This window comes from Mastigoproctus giganteus, chromosome 3, assembly GCF_048544385.1.
Source record: "Mastigoproctus giganteus isolate SK-2022 chromosome 3, ASM4854438v1, whole genome shotgun sequence".
Taxonomy (NCBI): Eukaryota; Metazoa; Arthropoda; class Arachnida; order Uropygi; family Thelyphonidae; genus Mastigoproctus; species Mastigoproctus giganteus.
In genome coordinates this window covers 180,422,821-180,450,350 of record NC_143577.1, presented here as the reverse complement: position 1 = coordinate 180,450,350, position 27,530 = coordinate 180,422,821, and the positions used below count along the sequence as shown (strand labels likewise).

Here is a 27,530-nt window from a genome sequence, read left to right as displayed (position 1 = left end):
GATATAAGCTGGTCTGTAACCAAGTCACAAAGGAGGTTAGGCAGGCAAAGACAGATTATGAAATATCTTTGGCAAAGGATGCAGAGAAAAACAGCAAAGAGTTCTTTACTTATGTAAACTCTAGAAGGAAGGGGATGAATCAGATTGGTCCACTTGAAATTGATGGTTCCCATTGTTGATGATCCTGCTCAGCTAGCTGACAAACTAAATGAATATTTTGCATCTACATTCACACATGAGAAGTTATTCAGGGAGGAGAATTCTAGAGGTGTAATAAATTCTGGCAGTAAACTAGATAATCTTGTAATAACTGAGAGTAAAGTGGATGACAAATTGTTGAAGATAAACAGAAGAAATGCACTTGGGGTGTGATTGGAATCTATGCAGTTGTATTAAATGAGGCAGCAGAGGAAGTAAGCAAACCCTTAGCCATAATGATGAGCACTTCTTTGGACTCAGGGAGGTACCCATGGACTGGAAATGTGCAAATGTGCGAAGGAGGATCAAAGGGAGATGTAGGTAATTACAGACCTCAGAGAAATTAATGGAGTCACTGGTTAAAGAAGCATTGCAGGATCATCTAGACAAGACTTCAGTTATAGTTCGAACACAATCTGGGTTTGTTAAGGGGAAGTCTTGTCTGACCAATTTTATTGGATACTATGATGTAATCACAAAGGAACTGGATGCAAAGAATAACTTTGATATCATATATTTGGATCTTAGAAAGGCTTTTGATACTGTTGCACATGGAAGACTGCTGCACAAATTAGAGCAGTGTGGCATTGGAGGCAAATTGCTGCTATGGATAAAGGGATGGCTGAGAGGGAGAAGACAGAGTGGTAATCAATGGACACTGCTCTTCATGGACTAATGTTATTAGTGGAGTCCCTCAGGGTTCAGTGTTGGGTCCATTGTTATTTTCTGTATTCATTAATAATATTGATGATGGTATATCAGGCTTAGTGTCCAAGTTTGCAGATGATACGAATGTCGGTAGGGTTGTTAATGACAGTACGCTGCTGCAACAGGATCTAGAAAAGTCGAGCAGATGGACTGAGAGGTGGCAGCTGAAGTTTAACATGGACAAAAGTAAAGTACAGTAAACCCCCGCTATTCGCAGGGGTTACGTTCCTGAGAAATGTCGCGAATACCGAAAACGCGAATACTGAGTTATGGCTCCCATAGTAATAAAGGGGTTCCGTTCCAAAGTATGAAATATATAAGAAAAACTAGTCTAAAATTTTGTCTGTGTATGTATTATATGTACATAGACAGTACATAGTGAAATGCAAGCATATGGCATCGAAATGAAAATAAGAAACAATTTAATATTAAATGTAATATTTATTAGAAATTTCAAACAAATCTTTCAAACCAGTGCCTTTGCTAGCAAAAAAACTTATCCCGCCAGTGCTATCACCAGTTTCGCTAAAGTGTTGATAAAGGAGTTTTGCCTTTTCACAAATGATGAGTGACCTTAACGTAATTTTATTTTGAGTTCGTTCTTCTATCCACAGATTTAAAGCTTTTTCCATTTTTTCTAATTTAACATCACGAGTTACAGAGCAAATTTTTGAAACAATTAGCGCGTTTTCACGGACACTACGGCGGATTTTTTCTTCCGATTTTTTGATTGATCGTACCGTTGACTCATTGATTTTATAATGTTTTGCCACTGAAGAGGCACTTTCACTATTAGAAATTTTGTCTAATAACTCAATGTTATTCGCTGATCATCACCTTCTTTGATATTTTCATATTTCCCTTGTTATTCGTAGCCATATTTTTGTATGGGTAAAAAAGAACTTCTCCACAATAAAGGCACTTTCTTCCGTTAACACACTCGAAAAAGTCTGTTTTACACTGCAAAACTGTAGATTTATCACTTATGTAAGCATATCAATTTATAAATTGATAAATTTATTCAATTTATAAGCATATAAATTAAAAGCAAACGACCAAACCTTCCATGACAAGCGCATAACACATACTAAACAAGGATTAGCCAGAAACATCCACGCTCGTGATTTTGTCACCCCTCTACCCCACCCACTGAACGCTGTTTTGACCGGGAAAGATAATTTTAGCCACGCCCATGTTTTTTTATGGTGGAAAATATTCACGGCGCTTTAAAATTTACATTTTTTTAAGTTTCATTTTATATTAAATCAGCGATCGCGAATACGCGAAACCGCAAGTACAGATACCACAAATAGCGGGGGTTTACTGTACTGCATATTGGAAGCAGTAACCCCAGAATAATGTGTGTGATACTATACTGACAGTGGTAGAGAGTCAAAAGGACCTGGGGGTAATTGTGCAAGCAGATATGAAGTTTTCTGAGTAGTGCACATGGTCTGCAAGAGTAGCTCATGGTGTCTTGTCAGTGATATACAGGAATTTTTCTAGCAGGGATAAGGTGTTTATCCCCTTGTATAAGGCAGTGGTCAGGCCACACCTTGAGTACTGTATACAAGTCTGGAGGCCTCATTTTAAGAACGATGTAGAGCTGTTAGAACGAGTACAGAGAAAGGCAACAAGATTAGTGAATGGAACAAAGGGTTGCTCTTACGAAGAAAGGCTTAAATTTTGCAAATTACAGTGTCTGGAGACTAAGCACCTGCGAGGTGATCTGATTGAGGTGTATAAAGCCTTGAATGGTTTTAGCATGCTCAATGCTGATGGGGGCGCCTCCGTAGCCAGGTGGGCAGGAGCGGCAGTGCGTAGCACACGCTTCTTGATTAGACCGGGGTTCAAGCCCGTGTCCACCAAAGACGGAGGATGTGGAAAGGGCAGGGAATGACCACTGCATATCTCCGCAGCAATATGGCCTTAGTTGCTAATGCTCCTAAAAACCAAATAACAAATAACATGCTGATGGGATTCTTCCTCTTGCTCAGAATAATTGCCTGAGAGGGCATAAATTCAAATTGAGGAAAGACAGTTGTAGGATAGATCTGCGGAACTTTGCCTTTAGCCAGTGGGTGGTTGATTGCTGGAACAAGCTTTCATCTGTCATTGTAGAAGTTGATAGCTTAAACAGATTCAAGGCAGAACTAGACAAACATTTGCAGTGAATGTATGGGTGAAATGAGAAGGATCTGTGTGTGTTTTTTTTTTTTTTTTTTTTTTGGCTGATGCTATATAAGCTTGCGTTCTTGCATCATGTGCCCATGCTAATGCTGTGAAATCAACAGTTAAATATTACATTAGACTGTGATATAAGAGAATATAGAGAACTAGATAAATAAAATGTGTAAGGCTATGTGCGTTAGAGAGAAGAGTGTAAGCCAAGAAGATATTAGAGCCCAGCAAAAAAAATAGGCTGATTACTTATAATACAGGGAAAAGTTTGAGTGCCTTGAGCTAAAACCAAAGCTATTATATATATATATATATATACTAAATAGATACGTTATAGTGTAAAGTTAATATCTTTAAAGTTTGAAAATCCATATAGCCATAGTCCTGCCATATCTCCAGTATACATGAAAACCAAAATATAAATCATATTAAGTAAATTAATAAAATAATAAAATAATAAGCCCAACACAGGAAAATTATTTTGCAAGGAACTTTGTCGAGGGCTAAACCCTTACAAAATAACCAACCCATGCTAGACTGAGCAATCGGTTTCTGTTATCATCTGCCTGTATACTAACGCCAAAATAATATAATAGTGGAAATGTGGAATAATTTAGTATAACATTAACGTAAGATTTGAGACAAATGTAAGTCTAGAATGCCAAAACAACAAGTGTCGTACCGTAATACATAACAACAATTTATAAATGATACAGGCTGGATGATCATCCAGCCTGTATCATTTATAAATTGTTGTTATGTATTACGGTACGACACTTGTTGTTTTGGCATTCTAGACTTACATTTGTCTCAAATCTTACGTTAATGTTATACTAAATTATTCCACATTTCCACTATTATATTATTTTGGCGTTAGTATACAGGCAGATGATAACAGAAACCGATTGCTCAGTCTAGCATGGGTTGGTTATTTTGTAAGGGTTTAGCCCTCGACAAAGTTCCTTGCAAAATAATTTTCCTGTGTTGGGCTTATTATTTTATTATTTTATTAATTTACTTAATATGATTTATATTTTGGTTTTCATGTATACTGGAGATATGGCAGGACTATGGCTATATGGATTTTCAAACTTTAAAGATATTAACTTTACACTATAACGTATCTATTTAGTATATACATAACGTCCGATGTAATGTTCGATCGTTTGATGGCATTAATTGGGTGTTCTATATATTACACTTTAACTATAATTTTACATCTTTACAACCTAAACTCAGTAATTTTATGGATGCTTTATATATATATATATATATATATATATATATATATATATAAATGAAATTAATAAAATTATTGCTATTATTAGTAAAAGAATACATCAAATGGTACATTATCAGGAGCTAGCAGCATCCAGATATCAGTAGGAGCTATCTGTTTGTGATTCTATTTGTAAAACTGTAGCATCTTAAGTCTGTTTCTGATTCCAGTAAAACTGTAGCACCTAAAGATAAGCCAAATGGCCTTTGTGAGAATAAGGTAAGAAGTTATTAATGATTTGGTAGTTTAGTAGCAGAATAATAGCTAGTCCAACAGAAGCAGACCAAACAATTATATACAAATTATTCATATATAGTGGGGGGGGGAAGTACATAGAGTAAAGAATAAGCCAATGCTAAACTAGACAAAAATGAAGGGATGAAAGTAGGATAGAAATAGTACTTCTCTAATTGTTTCTTCTCTAATTATTGCTTCTCTAATTGTCCTCAAATTGCTCTAGGTCATGGAGTGTAAAAATTAGAATAAGAAAGCAAAACATCATAAAGAGAAGAGCAAAGTATATGCCTAAATTACTCGGACATACCTGAGAGTTAACTGCTTGTCCCATAAGGTGAGGTGCTGGTATTTTGATGATATATAGCAATCATAGAATAAGTAATGAATCAGATATAACAAACAAATAGGAATTTTGAAGATATTTAGAAAAGCACTAAAGTTAAGGTGAAGTGAAAGGGGAAAATCTGGTCTGCTATCTCTTACTTTCACTTTCCTTTAACTTTAGTTCTTTTCACAGTATTCTCAGAATTCCTATTTATTTGTTATATTTCATTTATTACTTATTCTGTGATTGTTATTAATTTGATTCATTACATATTCTATGATTACTATTAATTTGATTCATTACATATTCTATGATTGCTATATACCTTACCGAAATATTAGTACCTTGCTGTGTGGGTTGCACAGTCACACTCTTTGTATGTCTGAGTACTTTTGCCATATACTTTTCTCTTCTCTTTATGACTTTATTTTTGCTTCGTTATTGAAATTTTTAAACTCTATGAATAATAGAGCAATTCCGATAATTGGAGCACTATTTCTATTCTATTTTCTTCTCTTCACTTTGCTTAATTTCACCACTGGCTTTCTTTTTAACCTATGCTAACCCCCACCCCCCGCTATATTTGTATAATTTGTATATAATTGTCAGGTATGCTGTCTGTTATTCTGCCCGTAAACTACTTAATTGTTAGTAAATTATTGCCTTTTACTTACCAAGGCCATCATTTAGTCTATTTTTAGTTCCTGTAGTTACTGGCAAATGGTAATCAGAAACAGATAGCTTCCGCTGATGATTATTATTTGGACGTACTGAATGGTGCTAGCCCTTGATTATATACCATTCAGTGTATTCTTTTAATCAATCAGCCTGTTTATTTTGTCAGGCACTAATATCTTCTACTTATTTTTGGTTTGCTCTCTTGTAATGTACTCAGCTGTACGCTCATTTTATCTAGTTCTCCGTACTGTGTGTGTGTGCCTACACACATAAATATAAAGATGTAGTGAAAACATAAAACCTTCATTTGCTGGCACAATATAATGACACTGAAGAAAAAATCAATGCTTTTTGGATTCAGCACACAAAGTATACATAAGAAACAATTAAATATAAATGCTTTTTTTTGTTACATAAAGGGAGGTTTGTAAAGTTCATGGTGAGGATAGTGTGGTACAGTGTTAAAAATTTCTGTACTTTATAATGCTTCTAACAGTAACATACAAAGTTTCACAATTTCAATAACATATTGTTTTTTTTTTTTTGTTAAATTTAATAAATTTAATCTGTATTTAATAAATTTAAAATCTCTGAATTTAATAAAGTTGTGTGAATGAGGAAAGGTGGACAGTATCAGTCACCATGCAGTCATCCAATATTTGGGAAAAAAAGGACTAACACCAAAAGGCAATTCATGAGGATATGGTTATAACACTGGAGGAAGATGACCCTTCCTATTCCATGGTTAAGAAGTAGACAGCAGAATTTAAATGAGGGAGGGAGGGAGGGAGAGCCAGGAAGAGACCCTCAATGTGGAAGACCTGCATGACCATCAGAAATTGGTGGTCCAGAAGTTGTTGACAGTGCACATAATCTGATGATGAATGATGGATGCATGACAATTCAGTATATTTTCAGCATCCTGGGCGCCTCATTTGAACATGTATACCACATAACAGAGGTTCTCACTATGAAAAAAATGTCCACATGGTTGGTCCCAAAGTTGTTGACAGCAGTTCAAAAATGCACAAGAGTTGTGAAGTCAAGGGAACATTTGCATTGTTTTCAAGTAGATCCAGTAAATTTCCTTGCAAGGTATGTGACCATAGATGAGACATGGATTCATCATTTTCAGCCGGAGACAAAGGAGCAGTTGAAATGGTGGAAATACAGCTCTTCTTCTTCCCCTCCAAAGAAAGCCAAGTTGATTGATGAATTGATTCCTTCTGCTGGCAAGATGATGGTAGCATTAAGTTTTTGGAATGCTTATGGAATGTTGCTAATGAATTCCTTGAGAAAGGCCGGATGGTCATAGGTTCATGTTACTCGGATCTTGAGAGGCATTAGTATGAAAAAAATCAAAGACAAACCGAGGACGACTTAGCGAAAGAGTCTTGTTTTACCAGGACAAGGTCCCTGCTCACAGGTCTGTCGTTGTCTTAGCTGCACTGCATGAATGCAGCTTTAAAATCTTGGACAATCCACAATATTTGCTAGATCTAGCACCATCAGACTTGCACCTATTTCCTAATTTGAAAAAAAAAAAAAATACTTGGCATCTATTTTCCTACCAAAATAGTGACATCAGTGCTGCAGTGGATGCGTTTCTGAAGACCCAAGGAGAAACTTTCTTTGCAGCTGGAATCAATGTATTACAGCATCAGTGGAACAAATATTGACTCCAAAGGAGACCATGTTGAAAAGTAATGTTGCACCACCTTCAATTGTAAACAGTCACAAGGTTGGATAGTGTCGCAATGTCCCTTCACAACCAAAAAGCCAGGGGTTGTTACCAATCTCCTCAAATAAGTTCTTCATACTCAGGCCATGAACTATCACCCCCTCATAGTGTAACCATTTTATTGTATTACACTTATTGCTTTTTTATACCATAATGTTATATTTATATAATATATTTTTTTTATAGCTAACAATCCATCTGAACACATTCAAGTTAGGCCTCATTCTCTCACTGTGCATTCTTACAAAACTCCAACATTCTGTGACTTCTGTGGAGAAATGCTTTTTGGATTGATGAAACAGGGTTTGAAATGTGATGGTAAATAGCCAAATTTAATTAATATGGGTTAAAAAAGAAAATCTGAATACCTTTCTCTGTATGTAGACTTTAGATGCAAAATATTATTGTGAATATTTAATTATAAAATTATTAGTTGAAAATGATATCTGTGTTCAGTAGGGGTGAAGTTAATATGGAAAAATAACATTCAGGAATATAGATAATTAAAATCTCATTAATACAAACTTGTTTTATACAAAGTACTCGTTTATATGAAGCATATACCATTCCAATGCAAAAGAATAGGCTTTTCTATTTAAATATATTCATTTATTACAAAATCAGTTAATATGTATTACAAATATTGTTATAAATATTATATTTATTATAAATATTGTTATAATATTGAAATAAATATTGTTATTTTGTATGTTTAATACAAATCTTGGCACAGCTGTTTGATTATTGTCTCTGGCCACATGGTTCCCTACTTCCAATTACTTTTGTGTAAACAAAACCAATTTATGGCATCTACAAGTAAATCACTCTGAAAAATATCTTTCTGAAGGATGAGCTGTTAAATTAACAAAAGAATAAAAACAGTTTTCTAAGTTGTTTACATATACTCCCTCACTCTCCGCAGGATTAAGGTCAGTTGTAATTGTTATGCCAGTTCAAAGGGTCTTTTGCTACAGTATACAGTAATCTATTTTTTGTGCAATTTTATCTGAGATGATGTCTTTTGTGAATTTAAAGACACAAGTTTTGGAACTTGTGTCTTTAAATAAATTTAAAATTTGTTTTTGTTAAATCGTAGCAGTGTTAACAGATGGAATTAAGCCTGGAAATTAAATTAAAAATTATACAAGAGGCTGATAGGATGGATCAAAGTAAAATGGACATTGCAAAGGAATACATCTTCATTTACTTTATCTGTAATACTGAAAAACCGAAAAAAACTCAAAACCGAAAAAGTGCATGACACTGGAGCAATGATTAAAAAAAAAAAAAAAAAAACAGGAAGCGAATTCGTGGTGCCAAACATGAAGAGCTTGAAACAAAACTTTTCGAGTGGTACCAACAAAAATGCATGCATCTAATTGGCCAATATTAGGTTCGATTTTGCAAGAAAAGGCAAATCATCTAGCTCAGCAACATGCAATTAGCGACTTCAAATGTAGCAGTGGCTGGCTCCAAAGATTTAAAGACAGGAATAACTTGTCTTTGTGAAATGTTTGTGGCAAGTCTAGATTAGTTGACAAAGAAAAGGCAGACTGGTTGTGTTCTGTGCAGTCCATTCTTGAAAAATAGGAGGCAAAGGATATTTTTAATCTTGATGAGACAGGTTTATTTTATAATTTGCTGCCAAACAAAACGTTTGCTGTTTGAGGAAAGCCTTGTCATGGTAGAAAATTAAGTAAACAAAGACTTACTGTTCTGTTATGCTGCAATTCAGATGACTTAGTCCACTTCAATTCAAAACTTAGTCCACTTGTGATTGGTAAGTTTTACAAGCTAAGATGTTTTAAAGAAGTTAACCAAGTTCCTTGTGATTATGATGCCATTAGAAGTGCTTGGCTTACGGTCAAAATTTTTCAGTCTTGGTTATCAAAAGTGGACAGAAGAATGGCTTCAGAAAAAAGGAACATTTTGATGATTCTAGATAGTTGTACAGCACATTCTGCCGAGATACTTAAGTTGACAAATATATGGGTGTTGTTTTTACCTCCCAATACCATCAGTTTTATGCAGACACTGAATCAAGGCATAATTTATAACCTCAAGAGAGCATGTAGCGCCTTCCTGATAAGGTGCTCGATCCACAGTATAGAAGGAGGGAACAATTTGCAGCCAAATTGGAATGTTTTGGATGTTATCTGTAATCTTGTTATTGCTTGGGACAGTATTACATCAAGTGTAATAATTAACTGCTTCAGAAAGAGTGGGTTTTGAAAGAATATCATCAAAAAACATGGTCCAGCAGACAAATGTGATAGCAACATTGAGGAATGGAGGAATTTGAAGGAGCATATGGATTTTATTGACAAATTTGAAGAGGTTTGTGAAGGTGGATGATGAAGTTGCTATCACAGCAATTCCGACACCAGAAGAGCTGCTGAGCATCAAGCAAAATGGTGATGTTTTTGTTACCAGCGGCAGAAAAAATGAAGTGCGCGCCTACACACACACACACACACACACACACACACACACACACACACACACTGCCGTCTAAAAAAAGATACTCAAAATGCATTGAGCATAATAGAGAATGTGTTGGCCTGCAGTAATGTTGATAAAGAAACAGCTATTGCATTTGATAATGTCTGTGCTGTAGTCAGAAATGCAAGTTAAAAAACTGTGCAAAAACAGCATTGGAGTCTTTCTTTAAATTAGATTAATTTATTAAAAAGTAAATGGTTTGTATGTCTCGTTTTATATTAAGATTGTAATTCTTTTTACTGTGATACTAAAATATTGTGTATATCAAAATATATACTGTACAGTATTTTCATTTCCATTAATTGCTTTTCTCTTAGTTTATTTTATTACAAGTCTATCGTATAACAAAAAAAATAAAATCTTTAAAAAGTGTATTATTCCAATTACTGTATTGTCAGACAAGGCTTTTGTTTTTATTATATTTTATTTTTATTATTTTATTTTATTAATTTTTTTTATGAAAACCCCAAACATGAGAGATATTAGAACCTATAGTACTTAGTACCGTGCTTGGGTTGGAGGTTGAGGAGATGAAAGAAGATATTTGTTGACATTAGACTTGAACTTCTGTAGACTGTAATTTTCAGGAAATACGTATGAAGGAAGGTTGTTCCAGAAAACGGCAGTTGAATGAATAAACGAGGAAGATGAAAAGTTGGTTCTGTGAATTTGAAGTTGGACAGTAAATGGATGTTGGCTGATGGCGGCACGTGTTCGGACTGTTTTGAAAGAGAGAGCGGGTATTATACAAGCCAGTTCAGAAGAACAGTGCCCATAGAAGTATCTGTAGAAAAGGCATGCAGCAGAAACAGTACGTCTATGAGACAGAGAGTGCAGAGACTCTGTTAGAGAGGAGGCATTAATTAACCTAACTGTGCTCTTCTGAATGGAATCTAGAAGTCTGAGAGAGGTTTTGGGGGCACCACCCCAGATGTGGGAACAATATTCCATGGTAGGGCAGATTTGCAATTTGTACAGAGTGAACAGCTGTTTGGAAGAAAAGTAATGACTAGAGTGAAAGAGAAAACCAAGTTTTTTAAATGCAGAGGAAGCAATATTTGTAATGTGCTTGTGCCAAGAGAGATTAGAAGTCAGGGTAATCCCCAAAAGAGATATATCATCTTGCCGAGAAATCGGAGTGTCACCAAAGATAAGCATAGGAGCAGAAGTTTTTGCAAGATATAAGACGAGACTGAGTTTTGGAAGGATTGAAATCAACTAAGTTGTCTTTGCCCCACTAGAGAATTACCTGGAGATCTGCATTTAAGGAATTGGTTGCGGATATTCGAGAAGTTGAAGCTGATTGAGCAGGGCAAGGTTTTTCAAAATGGAACGTGGAATGCAATGTACTATCATCGGCAAAACTATGGATAGGATTTGCAGTCAATGGAAGAAGGTCATTAATATGCAAGAGGAAAAGAGTGGGGGAAAGAACTGAACCTTGGGGGACACCAATATTAGTGGAAAAGTTAGAAGACAGAGAGCTGGATAACCAGTTGCAAAAAACATTTGGCAAAACATAAGATGGAAGCTTGTTTATAAGACCTTTATGCCAAACACGATTAAAAGCCTTTGAGAAGTCAAAAGCAACTGCTTGTGTTTCACTAAACTTTTCCATTGAATTTGTCCATAAATGGGTAACATAAGCCAGAATATCACCAGTGGATCGACACTAGTGGAATCCATACTGGAGATCGTTGATCAGATGGAAGGTTTCTAGGTAGTTTAAGAGTTAATTGATTTCTCGGTGGTTAATTGATTTCCCCATTATTTTAGAAAGAGTAGAAGTAATTGCAATGGGACGATAATTGAATAGTAGGGCATCACCCTTTTTAGGAACTGGCTGGATATGAGCAAATTTCCAAGCAGAAGGAAAAACTCCTTTGGAATAAGAAACTGAAAAAAGATGGCAAAGAACAGGAGTAAGTTCAGGAGCACACATTTTGAGGGCAAGTGGAGAAATACCATCAGGACCTGGAGCTTTCTTAGCATCGAGATTCATCAAAATCCTTCTGATATCCTTTTGACAGGAGGTGTTTTACAAAGATCATTGGGAATGGTGGGAGGTGTTTTACCAAGATCATTAATACATGAGTTGGAAGAAAAATGGGATGCTAGCATCAGCTTTATCCTTGGCTGAAGTGACAACAGAACCATCTGGTTTTGACAGGGGTAGGAGCAGAGATGGGCAAAAGTTGCGGCCAATAGCTTTGGCAAAAGACAAGAATGCTCGGCTACCATTAGGGCAAGAAGCAAGTTTTCTACTCTTAGCCTGTTCAAACTCTAGTTTGGACTGATTAATAACTGCTTTACAATTGTTGCGAGCTTTGGTGTAGGCAGAAAATGAAACTGAAGAATTAGAAACAAGCCAATTACGATATGCAACATTCTTCTCTTGAACAGCCTTAGCACATTTATTGGAAAACCAAGGTTTAGATAAAGGACGAGATTTTAAAGTGGAGTGTGGGATAAAGGATTCCATTCCTGCAAGAATAATTTCACTGACACAATCTGAGCAAACGTTGACATCAGAAGTTTTGAAACAGTAATCTGACCAAGGAAAAGAAGAAAAGAAGTCTCGCAGGTCATCTCATTTTGCATTCTTGTAATGCCAAACAACACGAGGTTGGGAATAGCCATGAGGTAAAGGCTCCATTGGAGAAGAGACAATCACCAAGTTGTGATCTGAAGTACCCAAAGGACCACTCACTTCGACCGTGTACTTAGAAGGGTTGTTTGTGAGAAAAAGGTCAAGTGTATTTGCTGTATAGTTAGGATTGTCCGGTGTTCTTGTAGGTAAATGAACAACGTGTGCAAGGTGATTAGAAATTGCAAAAGCCTCGGTATCTCGACCAGGTCGGTGTGACAAGAAAACGGAAGCCAGCTGGAGTTGTGAACATTAAAATCACCAAGGAAAATTACCTCACTGTTAGGAAAATTGGACTGGAGAAAGTCAAGTTGCAAAGAGAGGAAGTCAAAGAGCTCCAAGTGATTAGTGGAGTTGGGAGAACGGTAGAGGCAACAGATGAATTTGACACAATGAGGTAGAGAGATTTTAAGCCCGAGGAGATCAAAGAGAGAGGAGATTTCAAATTACCAATTCTCTGGCAGGGAATATCAGAACGGACATATGCACAGTACCACCTTTGAGGTGAAAGGAATCATACAGTGAATAATTTGGGCAAATGAGATGAGCAGTAGTTGAATTAAATGATAACTGAGATTCTGTCAGAAAAAGTACATGGGGGTTTGGTAGACTGCAAGTGGAAATGGACATAGTTGAGATTAGAATTGTGACCACATATAATTGTGAAATAAACTAGGAAGTGTTTGGGAGGTTTAGACCTTTTAGCAGATAAGCTTACTCTATTAGTTTGACAATTCATGGTATATTCAATAGTCAGAAAAAGTGGGGGGGACATGCAGTATGAAGTAATGAAATTTTTGGATATGGTGTACACATGGTAAGAATATATCCAGATCCTTGACGTAATGTGGCCTTGACAGTGCTCCCCGCATACACACTACTTGGACTCCCTCCAGTCACTATCTGGCAGAGTAGAGGCAGCAAGATTATACACTAGCTGATCTGGAACCCTCCTAAAGAGTTACCAATAGGTTCGGTCCGTGTACTAACTAGCGGCCGGCCTGCAAACACCGTTTTAGAGCTATACCCTCGAAATGTAAGGAAGATTGGATCTCGCCACGATGTTCATCATAACTTCAAAATTAATTTCAATTTCAGTTATTTTATTTTTTCATTTATTTTTGATATTATTTATTATTATTCTTAGATATATAGTATGTATCAAAAAAAAAAAAAAGTGGTAAAATAATTTTGACACTTTTCGGGGACGTGTTTCTACAAACCTTGTTATTACAAAACGTGAAAATTTAGGTCCCTTGAACTTTGTATAAATGAGATTCGGCTGTATATAGTTATATGCAAATATTAATGAAAGTGTTAGTGAAATATTCTAATTTTTAAACGTTAAGGAGTGAATGTTTTTTCTGTTTTGGATATTACTTCCCCTGTCATCTAGAAGTCCATATTTGTCATCTGCAAAGAGGGAAGCCATTAAAATACATATACCATGGAACTCAACACCTTGCATTGTATCAATATATGTGATTTGATACATGCATGCACGCACGCACGCGTGCGTGTGTAATCAGAATATATGTGATTTGGTGCACACGCACACACACACAGAGCGTATGAATGAAGTTATAATTCTTGAATGCACAGTAGTAGCTTTTGTTATGTGTACTGAAAAGGGTGAAATTTGAATGTATGGATATTAAATTTCGTTTTAAACTTGGAAGGTTAGCCACAGAAGCAACAATTACCAATTTATGGAGATGTTGTAATATGGAAAAGCATTTTCAAGTGATCACTGACTCAGAATTATAAAGTAATTGATATTGAAATTTAATTTCATGTAAAGTTTGAGCTTGAGAGAAGTTATTGGATTACCAAGCAATTTCTTTTGCACTTTATGAATAATGAGTAAATGAAGTAGGCTCTGTATTCATCTACTCTGAGTCTTTCCCTAACAATGACAATGTACAGAAAGTCAACACTGGTGTTCATTATTAAGTCTTAACAAAAAAACACCACCATCTGCTGTGTCTTGCAAAGCTAGTGGTTATCTCATTGTCTTAGGTTAGACTAAAATATCCTTCACAGACCTTTAGAAATCACCCGAAAATTTATTGTCCTTGGACACTAGAGTTAGCAAGGTTCGGGCAGTGGAGAGGAGCCACAATTAGCCACGCGCCTCACGCACCATCCTGTCAGTGGACATCTCTATTCCAACTGCCATTCAAAGTATTTTTCTATCTGAAGAAGGCTGTCCACTCAGCCGAAAGCTAATTAATTGTAATTTTAGTTTAGTTTGCTCTGAGAAATAAAAATAAAAATTTTCGTAGTATGAATCCAGAGCACGTAGGCCTCTTTCATTATAATCTTATATTTTTTGAATTTTAACCTTTTCATGTTTTTGCATCACAAAAAATCAAAATGAAATCAAACACCACTTCTTTACCTCACTGTAGTAATGGCATGTGATGCAAGAAAGCAAGTGTATGAGATTATGCAGCATCAGCCAAAAAAAAAAAAAAAAAAAATCACACCATTCCCTCCAAATGCCTGTCCAGTTCCTCCTTAAATTTATTCAACCTATCAACTTCCACAACGACAGATGGAAGTATGTTCCAGCAATTAACCACCCGCTGGCTAAAGGCAAATTTCCGCACATCTATTCTACATCTGTCCTTTCTTAATTTGAATTTATGCCCCCTTAGGTTTGTAATCTGAACAAGTGGAAGGATCCCATCAGAATTCAGCATGCTCAACCCATTCAAGGCCTTATATACCTCAATCAGATCACCGCGCAGGTGCCTAGTCTCCAGCCACTGCAATTTGCAGAACTTAAGCCTCTCTTGGTAAGAGGATCCCTTCATTCCCCTCACCAATCTTGTTGTCCTTCTCTGTACACGCTCAAGTAAATCTACATCCTTCCTAAAATGAGGCCTCCACACCTGTACGCCAGTACTCAAGGCGTGGCCTGACCATTGCCTTATACAAAGGGACAATCACCTCCTCTCCCTGCTAGCAAAATTCCTATATATCATTGACAAAACCCCATGACTTGCCCTGGCAGCCTGTCTGCATTTCTCAGAAAACTTCATATCTGACTGCACAATTACTCCCAGGTCTTTTTCATTTTCTACTACCTTAAACGTAGTACCACACAGTTGGTACGTTTCTCTGGGGTTACTTCTATCCATATGCAGTACTTTGCATTTGTGAAGGTTAAACTTTAGTTGCCACTTCTTAGCCCATCTGCCCAAATTATCTAGATCCTGTTGCAGTAGCATACTGCCATTACTGTCATTAACAACCCTGCCAACCTTTGTATCATCTGCAAACTTCAACATTAAGCCTGATATACCTTCATCAATTTATTACCACCCATTGATTACCACCCTCTGTCTTCTCCCACTTAACCATGCTTTTATCCATTGTAGCAACTTACCCTTATTCTGCTTGAATTTGTACAATAGTCTTCCATGCGCAACAGTGTCAAAAGCTTTCCTGAAATCCAAATATATGACATCAAAATTATTTTTTGCATCCAGTTCCTTTGTAACCATATCATAATATCCTATCAGATTTGTGAGACAAGACTTTCCCTTAACAAACCCATGCTGCGTCTGAATTATTGCTGCAGTCTTGTCTAGATGATCCTGCAATGCATCTTTAACCAGCGACTCCATTATTTTACCCGGAACAGAAGTTAAACTATACATTTGCACATCTCCAGTCCGTGGCAACCTTCCCTGAGTCCAAGGATGCTCTCATAATTATGGCTAAGGGTTTGCTTAGTTGCTTTGCTGCCTCCTTTAATATAACTGGATAGATCCCATCCACCCCAGGTGCTTTTCTTACGTTTAACTTCAACAGTTTCTCTTCCACTTTGCTCTCAGTTATTACAAAATCATTAAGTATCCTGCTACAATTTGATAACCTTCTGCCATTTTCAAACCTTAATAATTCCTCACGTGTGAATGTAGATGCAAAATACTCATTCGGTTTGTTTGCTATCTGAGCAGGATCATCAACAGTTGAACCATCGATGTCAAGTGGACCAATCAGATTCATCCCCTTCCTTTTAGAGTTTATATAAGTAAAGAAATCCTTGCTGTTTTTCTTAGCATCTTTTGCCAGGGATTTCTCGTAATCTGCCTTCGCCTGCCTAACCTCTTTTGTGACCTGATTACTGACTAACTTATATCTGCCATAGGATTCTGAGTCGCTTGATAATTTATATGCATCCCATGCATTTTTCTTCTCTGTTACGAGTCTCATTAGTTCATTAGATAACCATTTAAGCCTAAATTTAGTGGATGCTACTAAAAGGTATGAAACTTTTAGTAGCATCCACGATTAATTCCTTGAATGCTTCCCACTTAGAATTTACTGTTGGTAACATTGTCAGTTGATCCCACTGTACAGAATTTAAAAACTGTCTGAGACCACTGTACTCACCTTTATGGAAGCAAAAACCCTTTCCTTTACCCCTGATGGTAATTAAATCTTTAAGTAAATCCCACATCAGTACACTGTGATCACTGCCACCTAGTGGTTCCTTTATCTGCAAATTCTTAATGCACGAATGATCACTGCTGATAACCAGATCAAGAGTATTACTTTCTCTGGTTGCCTCTCGAACATGCTGCAGCAGAAAACAATCATCCAATAAATCCACAAAAGTCTGACTAGTGTGTGAGTGTGCAACCCACAAGTTCCAGTCAATATCTGGGAAGTTAAAATCCCCCATTATAAGACATTCCGATATACTAGCCCACTCTATTTCTCTGTACAATTGTTCATTGTACTCATTCGCGTCATTAGGCCTATAACACACCCCTACTCTTATTTTTGCTTTCGCAGTGCTTATGTCACACCAAACTGACTCAACAGTGCACTGTTCATCTGTATCAACTGAATGCACTTCTTTTTATTTTATGTTTTTCTTAATTAACAGCATAACACCTCCTCCCTTTCTATCCTGTCTATCCTTTCTGTACTCCCCAAATTCCAGTTCTGCATTTCTTATATCTGTGTGGCACCACGTCTCTGATATCCCAACAATATCCGCCTTTGATGTCTTGACCAACACTTCAAATTCATCAAATTTATTTACTATACTTCTAGCATTGGTATACATGCAAGCATACATGCTGGTACTCCTATTCCTAGTTATCCTAACACATCCCATATACCCACCTATTTCAGGATGACTGCCATCCGTCCCTGAAACCCCAACACCCCACGCTCCAGGTTGCTACTTATTCTAATAGAAGTTGTGCAAGAATCACCTTCACCTGTGCCTACGGCTACTGTTAAACTATTAGTCCTTGTATCCCCCCAAGCTATCTGTTTTCCAACCCACCTAACACTGCCTCGATAGCATCAGCAAATATTTTTGCACCCTTTCTATTTAAGTGTATCCCATCCCTATAGAAGCAGTCTCTCCTGTTAACAAGTACAGTCCAGGCTGAAAAAAATTCTACCCCTTGAGCCTTGCACATTCTTTCCAGGGCCGAATTGATCGACAAGGCTCTCATCATATACTCCTCCCTCCTATCGTATCTGGGCAGAATTGCAGACACTTTCAAATTCAACCCTAATTCTCAGCTCTTGTTCAACAGTGACCTGTACTTGTTAAGTAATTCTGCCGGTCTCCTACTCCTAATATCATTAGTGCCAACGTGTACAACTATATCACCTTTTGTGCCCTTAAAAGATGATATCTGCTCTACAGCGTCATCAACCTTTGCCCCTGGTAGACATACCCTGGTCCTGTTCCACCTATCCTTTTTTACAAAGCATGTTTCCCATTTCCCTGACAATAGAGTCTCCAACAACTACTAGTTCCTGAGGGACCAGTGCATTCTGCCTTGGGGTTGCCGCTGTGTTGCGTGATGACCAAGTGCAAGCTCTGGCATTGATGTGGGCAGCTGAGAGCCTGATGGGCCCCTCAATTTAGATCTTTCGAGGGCATCCACTCTGTCCTTCAAACTCTCATATAGGCCCATAACAGCGCTGAGTTGTCGCCACTTTAATTTCACCACTTTAAGCCTCCAGTAAGCAAATTGGTGGTGTTGTACCAGTTGATTAGAATCATCTACCACCCTGTATTGCCTATTAACACAGAGGGGCGGCATTCCTCTCTGTAGTATAGACTCGACTCCTTGGCCTCTGCTTACCTGGGTTCACACCTTGGTGGTGTATTTTGGTACTTGCACTTGACTCAAGAGTGTCATCTAAATATTAGTTCCATCAGTATTGTAGACACCCAGGTCTACAATGCTCTGGGGGCTTGTTGGTCCTTTAGGGTTGTCACAGCTGTTCTCCAGAATAGCTCTGACAACCCTCAAGGACCAACAAGGACAGGTAGACCATTAGGAGCAGTTAATATGTCCAATTATATTAAAAGAAGCAGCAAAGGAGATAAGCAGGCCGTTGGCTATAATTGCGAGACCTGTTTTTAAAGTAATTACAGACCTGTAATCTTGACATCTGTTCCAGGGAAAATGACAGACCATGGTTAAAGAAGTAAAGACCATAACATTTAATCCCATAATGTTTAATTGCATAAAAAGTAAAAATCATAAACTGTTTCTTATATTTTTATTACAAATTTGTCTAGTTAATTGCATAATGCTTATATGCATATTGCTTTTTTGCATGCCCAAACTGAGTTGAATTTTGCATTTTCTAGGACATTTTGTAATGATTTATTAGAGTTCTTTTTTCTAAAAATATATTTTTCTTTACTTTTCAATTGCACAGTGATTACTAGGGTTCGGATTTTTATGACCTTAAAAATGTCAAAACATGAAAATATGTCATTAAATTTAACAAAATATGACTAAATAATTTACGTTTACATACCGTATAAATGATATTTTCTTTTTTTATTCTTTTAAAGTTGTACAACGACTTGTTATACAAATAATTTCTAACAAGTAATATAATGAAAATATCACAATTTGCAAGGTTTTTTTTTTTTTTTTTTTTTGAAATATAAACATTAAACTATATTTTTTTTAAACATACAAAAACCAAAATGTATAGACTAAGGTACTAGGTTACCAACACTTAAGTTGGTAAAGTACTCAGCTTTGGTAAAGCTGGTGCAGCTATATGGTGCAAGGAAGCCTAAGGCTTATGCTGCACCAGCAAAAATATAAATAAATTCCTGAGAGAGAGAGAGAGAGAGAGAGAGTTGTTATCCTGAGAGAGAGAAGTAGAAGGGAATCACCAAGAAAGAGAAGAATGATGATATCCAGCTCACCAGATGTGAGCCCCTGGAAGCATCCAAAAATAAAAATTATGATAGATGTCTTACCAGGTAATTAATTTATTTACTTAAACTAAATGCAGCAATGCATAATATTTAAGAGTTTAAGATTCTATATAATATCGGTGTAGATACACCATAGATTAAGAACAACTTGTCTTACCACCACTCACCGATGAAAAGGCCAACTAGCTTTGAAACGGTGCCGTCTGGGTGGTGGTACTCACTGAGAATAAGTAACAGTAGTCTTCTCTATTATTGAAGTGTTACTTATTCGAGGTAGTGCAATACATGGACAACTCGTAAAGGAAGAGCACAATATGAGATACAGATGAAATGATGCCTTTCACACTACTATCGTAGTTGTTCTTTAAGAGTTATCTATGGTGTATCTACACCAATATTATATTTATTAATTAATTTACGTACATCTTTATTGCACGCATTGCAATATATTATTTTTCCATCCATTTGGTCTTTAGACTCTACTTTAACCACAGAAGAAATCCATTTTCTAAAAAGCTCAATTTTGGCTTCGTTTTTCCAGTAGCTGAAATTTCTATGTATAAAATAAGTTGAATGAATAATTCGTTGAACTCGGTATAAGGCGAACCTATTGTAGAGTTTTAAATTATAGCTAATATTACACTACGGTGTGGTGGTGAGTGACTAAAGAGCCAATCAAAATAACTTTGTGATTTAGCCGCTCATGCCCACCCATGCTGTAATGTGAAATGATTAAATGTAAATTCCTACCGTTTTTTAGAAATATATTTTAAATCAATTGGATAAATAATTTGTCGATTATCATAAGACGAAATATGAAAATTTTATGTCGACAAGTATAAAATATGCTATTAAATATGATATATTTTTTGAAATTATGACCTAATGTGTAAAATATGTTGAAATATGAAATTACAAATACGCTTCTTTAGGATCCTCAGACCATGTAACATGGACACACACTAAGTTTCATGCCTTTATGTAAATGGAAAATGAATATGATAATACATAAAAATCCTCATCAACCGTTAAAATTACATTTAACACAACATTCATGCTCTGTTTTCCAGTCTGTGCACATGTTTACTTTTATGAATGTACTGGCTAATTGTTTTCCTACGTGTCAGTAACATTTTTATCTGTGCTTTTCAATTCTACAATAAACAGTAGTTTTTCAGTTCTTGAGGATATTCCCCGCACATAAACATAAATACAATGATACATACAATGTACTTGTGTTTCCACATTATGTAAGTGCATGCTTATAGCACAAAGAATAACAGGGTCATTTCTTGTGTTTTAGAGCAGTTGCGTGTATTCTACAATCATTTGCACTGTTATCAATCAAGAACACTGAGCATATAAGTTAAAACATTTTAAACATTTATTTTTATCCAGTGATGCCACAAAAATGGAAGAATTTAACTCTTAGAGAACAAGTTGCTGTTATTGAGGTTGCCAATAAGCTGTCTCAAAATGAAATAGCAAAGAATAATGGAATATCACAATTGCAAGTGTCACGAATCAAAACAAATCAGGACTCAATCGTGGATCAATTTATAGGAAATGCTAATCTGAGCAAGGAACGACAAAGTGAATCAAACAGAGATGTTAATGATGTCCTGTTTTATTGGTACACCCAAGCTCATACTCTTAGTACTCCAATTTCTGGGTCACTCCTCCTTGAAAAAGCAGAAGCTTTAGCTAGGGAATTGGATGTGCAAGAAATATTTAATCAACAGTGGATTCATTGCTGGTGTTAGTGCCAAATGATTCAGTTGAAAAGCAAAGTCACAACAAGGAGGCACTAGAGTATTCACTATGCAATGTTTTTGGCTTGACAACCACGAGCACTACAAAGTAGAGGGCAACTATAATTGTGAGGAAATAGGGGTCTATTACAGTGCCCTCTACAGTAGTGGTCATGCTTTCACAAATGAAAAAAAACCATTTGTAGGCAAAATTAGCAAAGAAAGAAAGAATAACAGCCCTCATTTCGTGCAACTGGACAGGAATGGATAAGGGAAAGCCCATCATATGCTCAGAAAGCTGCTCATTGTCAGTAAACAGGCCACCCCAGCATGCCAATGTGGAGTGCAGTCAATACCAGTGAAATACATGTCCAACTGTGGCACCTGGATTACCTCTTCTATATTTAAAGAGAGGCTCTTGGAATTTGACAAAGACATGGCTAGGTGAAAGCCTATGATATGTCTAATAGCAGCTGGGTTGTGCAAAACCACTGGTACCACTTGATCCTCAATATTATGTCCACTGTGCTAGATAATTGTACGTCCTACAAAAACTGATATTAAGACTCAAGCCATGGAAATAATTTTTTTCCCTCAAACACAACAGGCTCCTTACAACCATTACATCGGGGAATTATTAAAAATTTAAAATGCTATTACTTCTAGTAGTATGATGAGAAAGATTATTTGCTAAATTGAAGCCAGAGAATCAATAGTGCATTAAAACTTGAAAGGTTCATTATATTGCTTGATACAATTCACCTCTTGTCCAATGCATTGACTCTACTTAATCATGAAACAGTCTCGCTGCTGATGTGTCTGAATTTTCTGAGGGATTTTTAATGGAGGATATGCCCAAAAACATGGTTGAAGAAGTGTACAGAAGATATGTGGAGGTAGATGTCAACACACTAACAGAAGGGGAATTCATGGATAAGGAATTACGTGCTGGTGTTAGAAACAGGGAAATTGAAGCAGAAGAGGAGGAAGTGGCTGTTGCTGATCCATCAAATACAGCTGTGATGGGAACTGCTAGACTCCTTTAGAAGTCATATCTGTGCTAGAGGACTGCTGCAACTGGGAGATTCTTTGGCTGCTTTAGAAAATGGCATAAGAGCAGACATATGCAAGCCACCAAGCAAAAAAAACAACAACTTGGATTTCTTTTTAAAGTACATAAAAGAGACCATCAGATATTTTTGGATCGGAACATTTTGATTTCAGTATTGTAATTGGATGTTAATTTAAGATCTTATTACACGTCATTTAGCCACTTTTTAGACAATGTGTTATCCACATTGCTTGCTATTTTGATGGGTTTACTTATGGTTAGTTACTGTAAAGTTTGTGTGTTTTTTCTTCGGTAAATGAAAAGATGTGAAAAATTCTTTATTTATGCAATAAATTTATTAATATTTTATTAATATATCATTACATAAACAAATCACTATGTAAATACATATGGAAAATATTCATACTGCTAACATGTGCACAATGGCACTTCTCAGCCCTTGATCCTCTTTAAGGTCTTTATTGCAGGATTACTTTTAGCATTAGTTGAGGCATATGATTCAAGAAAGCAATCTTATATAGCATCAGCCAAAAAAAGAAACTTTTGTTTTTCATCCAGAAAAACAGAAAATTGACCACAGAACACATGAATTTACAGACAATATATACAGATATATCAGGCCTTATTCACTGATGCTCTTAAAACCCTACTGCAACAACAGTTGAGTTTCATGTTACTGTCTTTATACCTTAAAACAAATCTTTCAAAAGTAAGGTAAGGTAAGATGGTAGATGTTTATTGACATAGTGGGAGAGGAAGAACAACCTGAAATTTTAAACACAAACACAGCATTGGCACTTGTCTGGTACTACACTCTTGTTTAAGCAAAATCCAAATACTTGCAAAAATAGTGGCAGGGCACTTGACAGGTTCTCACACACAATTTCTGTAGGAAAATCACTTCAGAAACTATTGCAGTAAAAGTTTGATTCTATTTAGGAAGGTAGAAAAAATGTCATGTTTTTAATTATTGACTGACTGTTAATGGTTTTTTTGAGGGGTACCTGTGAGATTATTGCATCATAGTGTCCAATTATATTGGCTGACCAACTTAATTGGACACTGAGGCAGTAACAAAGGAATTAGATGAAAAAATTAATTTTGACATCATATATATGTAGATTTCAGTAAAGTTTTTGATGCTGTTCCACATGAAAGCGTGCTGTTCAGATTGGAGCAGTGTGGCATCATTGGGTAAGTTACTGCTATGGATAAAGAAATGGTTGAGTAGCAGAAGACAGAGGATGTCTATAAATGGGCCCTTCTCTTCTTGGACTAATGGTATTTACGACACCAGCAAAAAGAAAAAAACCCTTCCCACATCAAATTAACCACTTCACAACACCAAATGGAAGTTTGTTGCAATGATTAACTACCTGCTGGCTGAATGCAAATTTCCATGCATCACTCCTGCAGTTATCCTTCACTTTAAACTTGTTTCCTAAAATGTGTTGGCTGAAAATGAGAAAGCATTGGGTGGTCCAATGCCCACAGGTTGTACATAAACAGAAAATAAAACCAAAAAAGCTAAATATTTGTAACATACTGTCAGCAGTTATCTTATGCAATCCATTCAAAGCCTTAAAACACTTCAGTTGGGTGCCTCACAGGTGCCTAGTTTCCATATGTTGCAGTTTGCAATACTGAAGCCTTTCTTCTGAAGAGAACCGTCATTGCTTCTCACTAATCTCATTACCCTTTTCTGCACCTGTTTAAACAGATCCACATCCTTCCTAAAATTACAGACCACCTGTATGCAGGACTCAAGGTGTCCCTATTCACCTCCTTATTCTTGTATGTCATTGATGAAATCACATAATCTGGCCAGCAGCCTGGCTGAGAACATCATGTCTGACTGGACAATTACCCCAAGGGTCTTTTTTATTCTCCACTCATAGTGTGATACACAGTTGGTATGTTATGCTTTAATTTACATTTGTCATTGTTAAACTTTAATTATCAATTACCACTCCTAGTCTGTTTGCCTAATTTTTCTAGATCTTGTAGCAGTAGCATACCCTAATGCAGCGTTTCCCAACCTTTTTTGACTCGCGAACCCCTTTTAACATAATATTTTTATCGTGAACCCCTAAGCGTATATTCTTTGAAATCATATAATAGTACTGATTTTTTATGATAAAATATTCCCAGTACTATGTTTTTATAAGCGACATTGTGTAATAATAAAAATTATTATTAAATATTATTTATACTTTGTAAAGCAGTTATTAATCAGTTCAAACTAGATTTTGAACAGGCTAAGAATAGAAAACTTGCTTCTTGTCCAAATGGTAGCCGAACATTCTGGTCTCTTTCCAAAGCTATTGGAGGCAATTTTTGCCCATCTCTGTTCCCATCTCTTTCAAAGCTAGATGGTTCTGTTGCCACATTAGCCAAAGATAAAGCTGACCTGCTAGCATCCTATTTTTTTTTCCAACTGATAATCTTGGTAAATCACCTCAAACCGTTCCTAGTACACTCCATTCAATGAATCCTGTGGTTTTCGGTCAAAAGAATGTCAGAAGGATTTTGGTCAATCTTGATGCTAAGAAAGCTCCAGGTCCTGATAGCATTTCTCCACTTGTTCTCAAAACTTGTGCTTCTGAATCTACTCCTGTTATGAGTCATCTTTTCTCACTTTCTTATTCCAAAGTGTTTTTCCTTCTGCTTGGAAATTTGCTCATATCCAGCCAGTTCCTAAAAAGGGTGACAAATCCCTTCCATCCAATTATCGCCCCATTGCTATTACTTCTACTCTTTCCAAAGTAATGGAGAAATCAATTAACTGCCAACTATATAGAAATCTTTCATCTGATCAACGATTGCCAGTATGGATTCCATCAGTGTCGTTCCAGAAACTGGTGATATTCTGGCTTATGTTACCCATCTATGGACAAATTGAATGGAAAAGTTTGGTGAAACTCAAGCCATTGCTCTTGACATTTCAGGGGCTTTTGATCATGTTTGGTGTAAAGGTCTTCTAAATAAGCTTCCATCCTATGGTTTGCCAGCTGTTTTTTGTAATTGGGTATCCAGTTTTCTCTCTGACCGCTCACTTCAAGTGATGGTAGATGACTCTCTGTCTTCTAACTTCTCCACTAATGCTGGTGTTCCTCAAGGTTCAGTTCTTTCCCCCACTCTTTTCCTCTTGTATATTAATGGCATTCTTCCATTGACCAGAAATCCTATCCATAGTTGTGCTGTGATGATAGCACATTGCTTTCAACCTTCCAGTTTGAGAAACCCTGCCCTGCTCAAACAGTTTAACTTCTCAAATATCCACTACCAATTCCTTAAATGCAGATCTCCAGGTAACTCTTCAGTGGGGCAAAGAAAACTTAATTTCAATCCTTCTAAAAGTCAGCACTGCCTTATACCTTGCAAAAAGGATTCTTCTGCTCCTATGATTATCTTTGATGACACTCCGATTTCTAGGCAAGATCTTGGGGATTACTCTGACATAAACTCTGACTCTAATCCCTCTTGGCATAAAGCACATTACAAATATTGCTTCCTCTGTATCTAAAAACTGAGTTTTCTCTTTCTGTCTTGGCATTACTTTTCATCTAAATAGTTGTTTACTCTGTTGAAATTGCAAATCTGGCCCACCATGGAATATTGTTCCTACATCTGGGGCGGTGTCCCCAAAACCTTTTGCAGGCCTCTAGATTCCATTCAGAAGAGGGCAGTTAGGTTAATTAATGTCTCTTCTGTAACAGAGTCTCTCTCCCCTCTCTGCACATAGATGTTCTGTTTCTGTTGCATGTCTTTTCTATAATTACTTGCGTGGACACACTTCTTCTGAATTGGCTTCTATAATTCCCACCCTCTCTCTTTCAAAACAGTCCGAACACTTGCTGCAACCAGTCAACATCCTTTTACTGTCCAAGTTCAATTCCACAGAACCCACTTTTCTTCTTCCTCGTTTATTCATTCAACTTCTGTTTTCTGGAACAACCTTCCTTCTTACGTATTTCCTGAAAATTACAATCTGCAGAGAATTGAAGTCTAATGTCAGCAAGTATCTTCTTCCATCTTTTCAACCTATGCACAGTACTGAGTACTATAGGTTCAAAAAAAAAAAAAAAGTACCTATACATAACAATGATCCTTAAGAATGAAAAAAAATTAGCATGGAAAACATTTATTTAAAAAAGGTTATTTAGGCATGGGTAATGCAATTCCATCGTTTCTGCTACCCAGGTAGTATGCGTACATTGTTTGATTATATCTCATATTGTGAATACCTTCACAATGAGTTGCTGAGATATTGCACTACTTTGAATAAGTAACTTCACCAGTGGACAAGAGTAATGTTACTTATTCTCGGCGGATACCACCATCCAGATAGCACTGTTTTGAAGCTTGTTGGCTTATTCATCGATGGATGGGCAGGTACCCTGTTGTTACAGTAGTCACAACCCGGTTATGAAGTATAACTCCACAATGTGAGAGATGCTTGATGGTTTAATCTAAAAATATTTCTTGACTAAATGTCTAAGAGTATGTGAAAAAGGTTGTTTATGCATGGGTAATGAACTTCCATCATTTCTACTATCATGGTAGTATGCATGCATCGTTTGATTATATCTCACATTACCCATGCATAAACAAATTTTTTTTTATACTCTTAGACATTTAGACAAGAAATAATTTTATAGATATTTATTTATTTAGCATGATATACTGTAAGATAGTAAGTCCATCTCCACCATATAATCAGTATCAAGCAGAACATCTACCAATAGCAAAAAAAAAAAAAAAAAAAAAATCACTCTGCCACCAGGGAGCAAACACGAAATTGGCAATTGCCTCCCGGTGCCCATCCCTAGGGCCCAAGTAAGGCATACTTTCTTCCTTAACCCATGTAGTAGTACTAACACTAACTAGTACCTACTAATATAAAATAGCACTTATAATACAATACTATAATATAATATTTCAGGGACTGATGGCAATCATCATGAAACAAATAAA

General features: G+C 36.4%; 1 protein-coding gene across 1 annotated transcript in view; it reads left to right on the top strand.

Annotated features, from left to right (window-relative positions):
• Window positions 1-27,530, top strand: part of LOC150088444 (serine/threonine-protein kinase D3-like) — a 550,939-nt gene that overhangs the window by 31,078 nt on the left and 492,331 nt on the right. Inside the window, exon 3 of the mRNA XM_090370161.1 lies at window positions 7,534-7,665. Coding sequence (XP_090226287.1) covers window positions 7,534-7,665 — 132 coding nt within the window. The remainder of the gene's footprint in view (window positions 1-7,533; window positions 7,666-27,530) is intronic.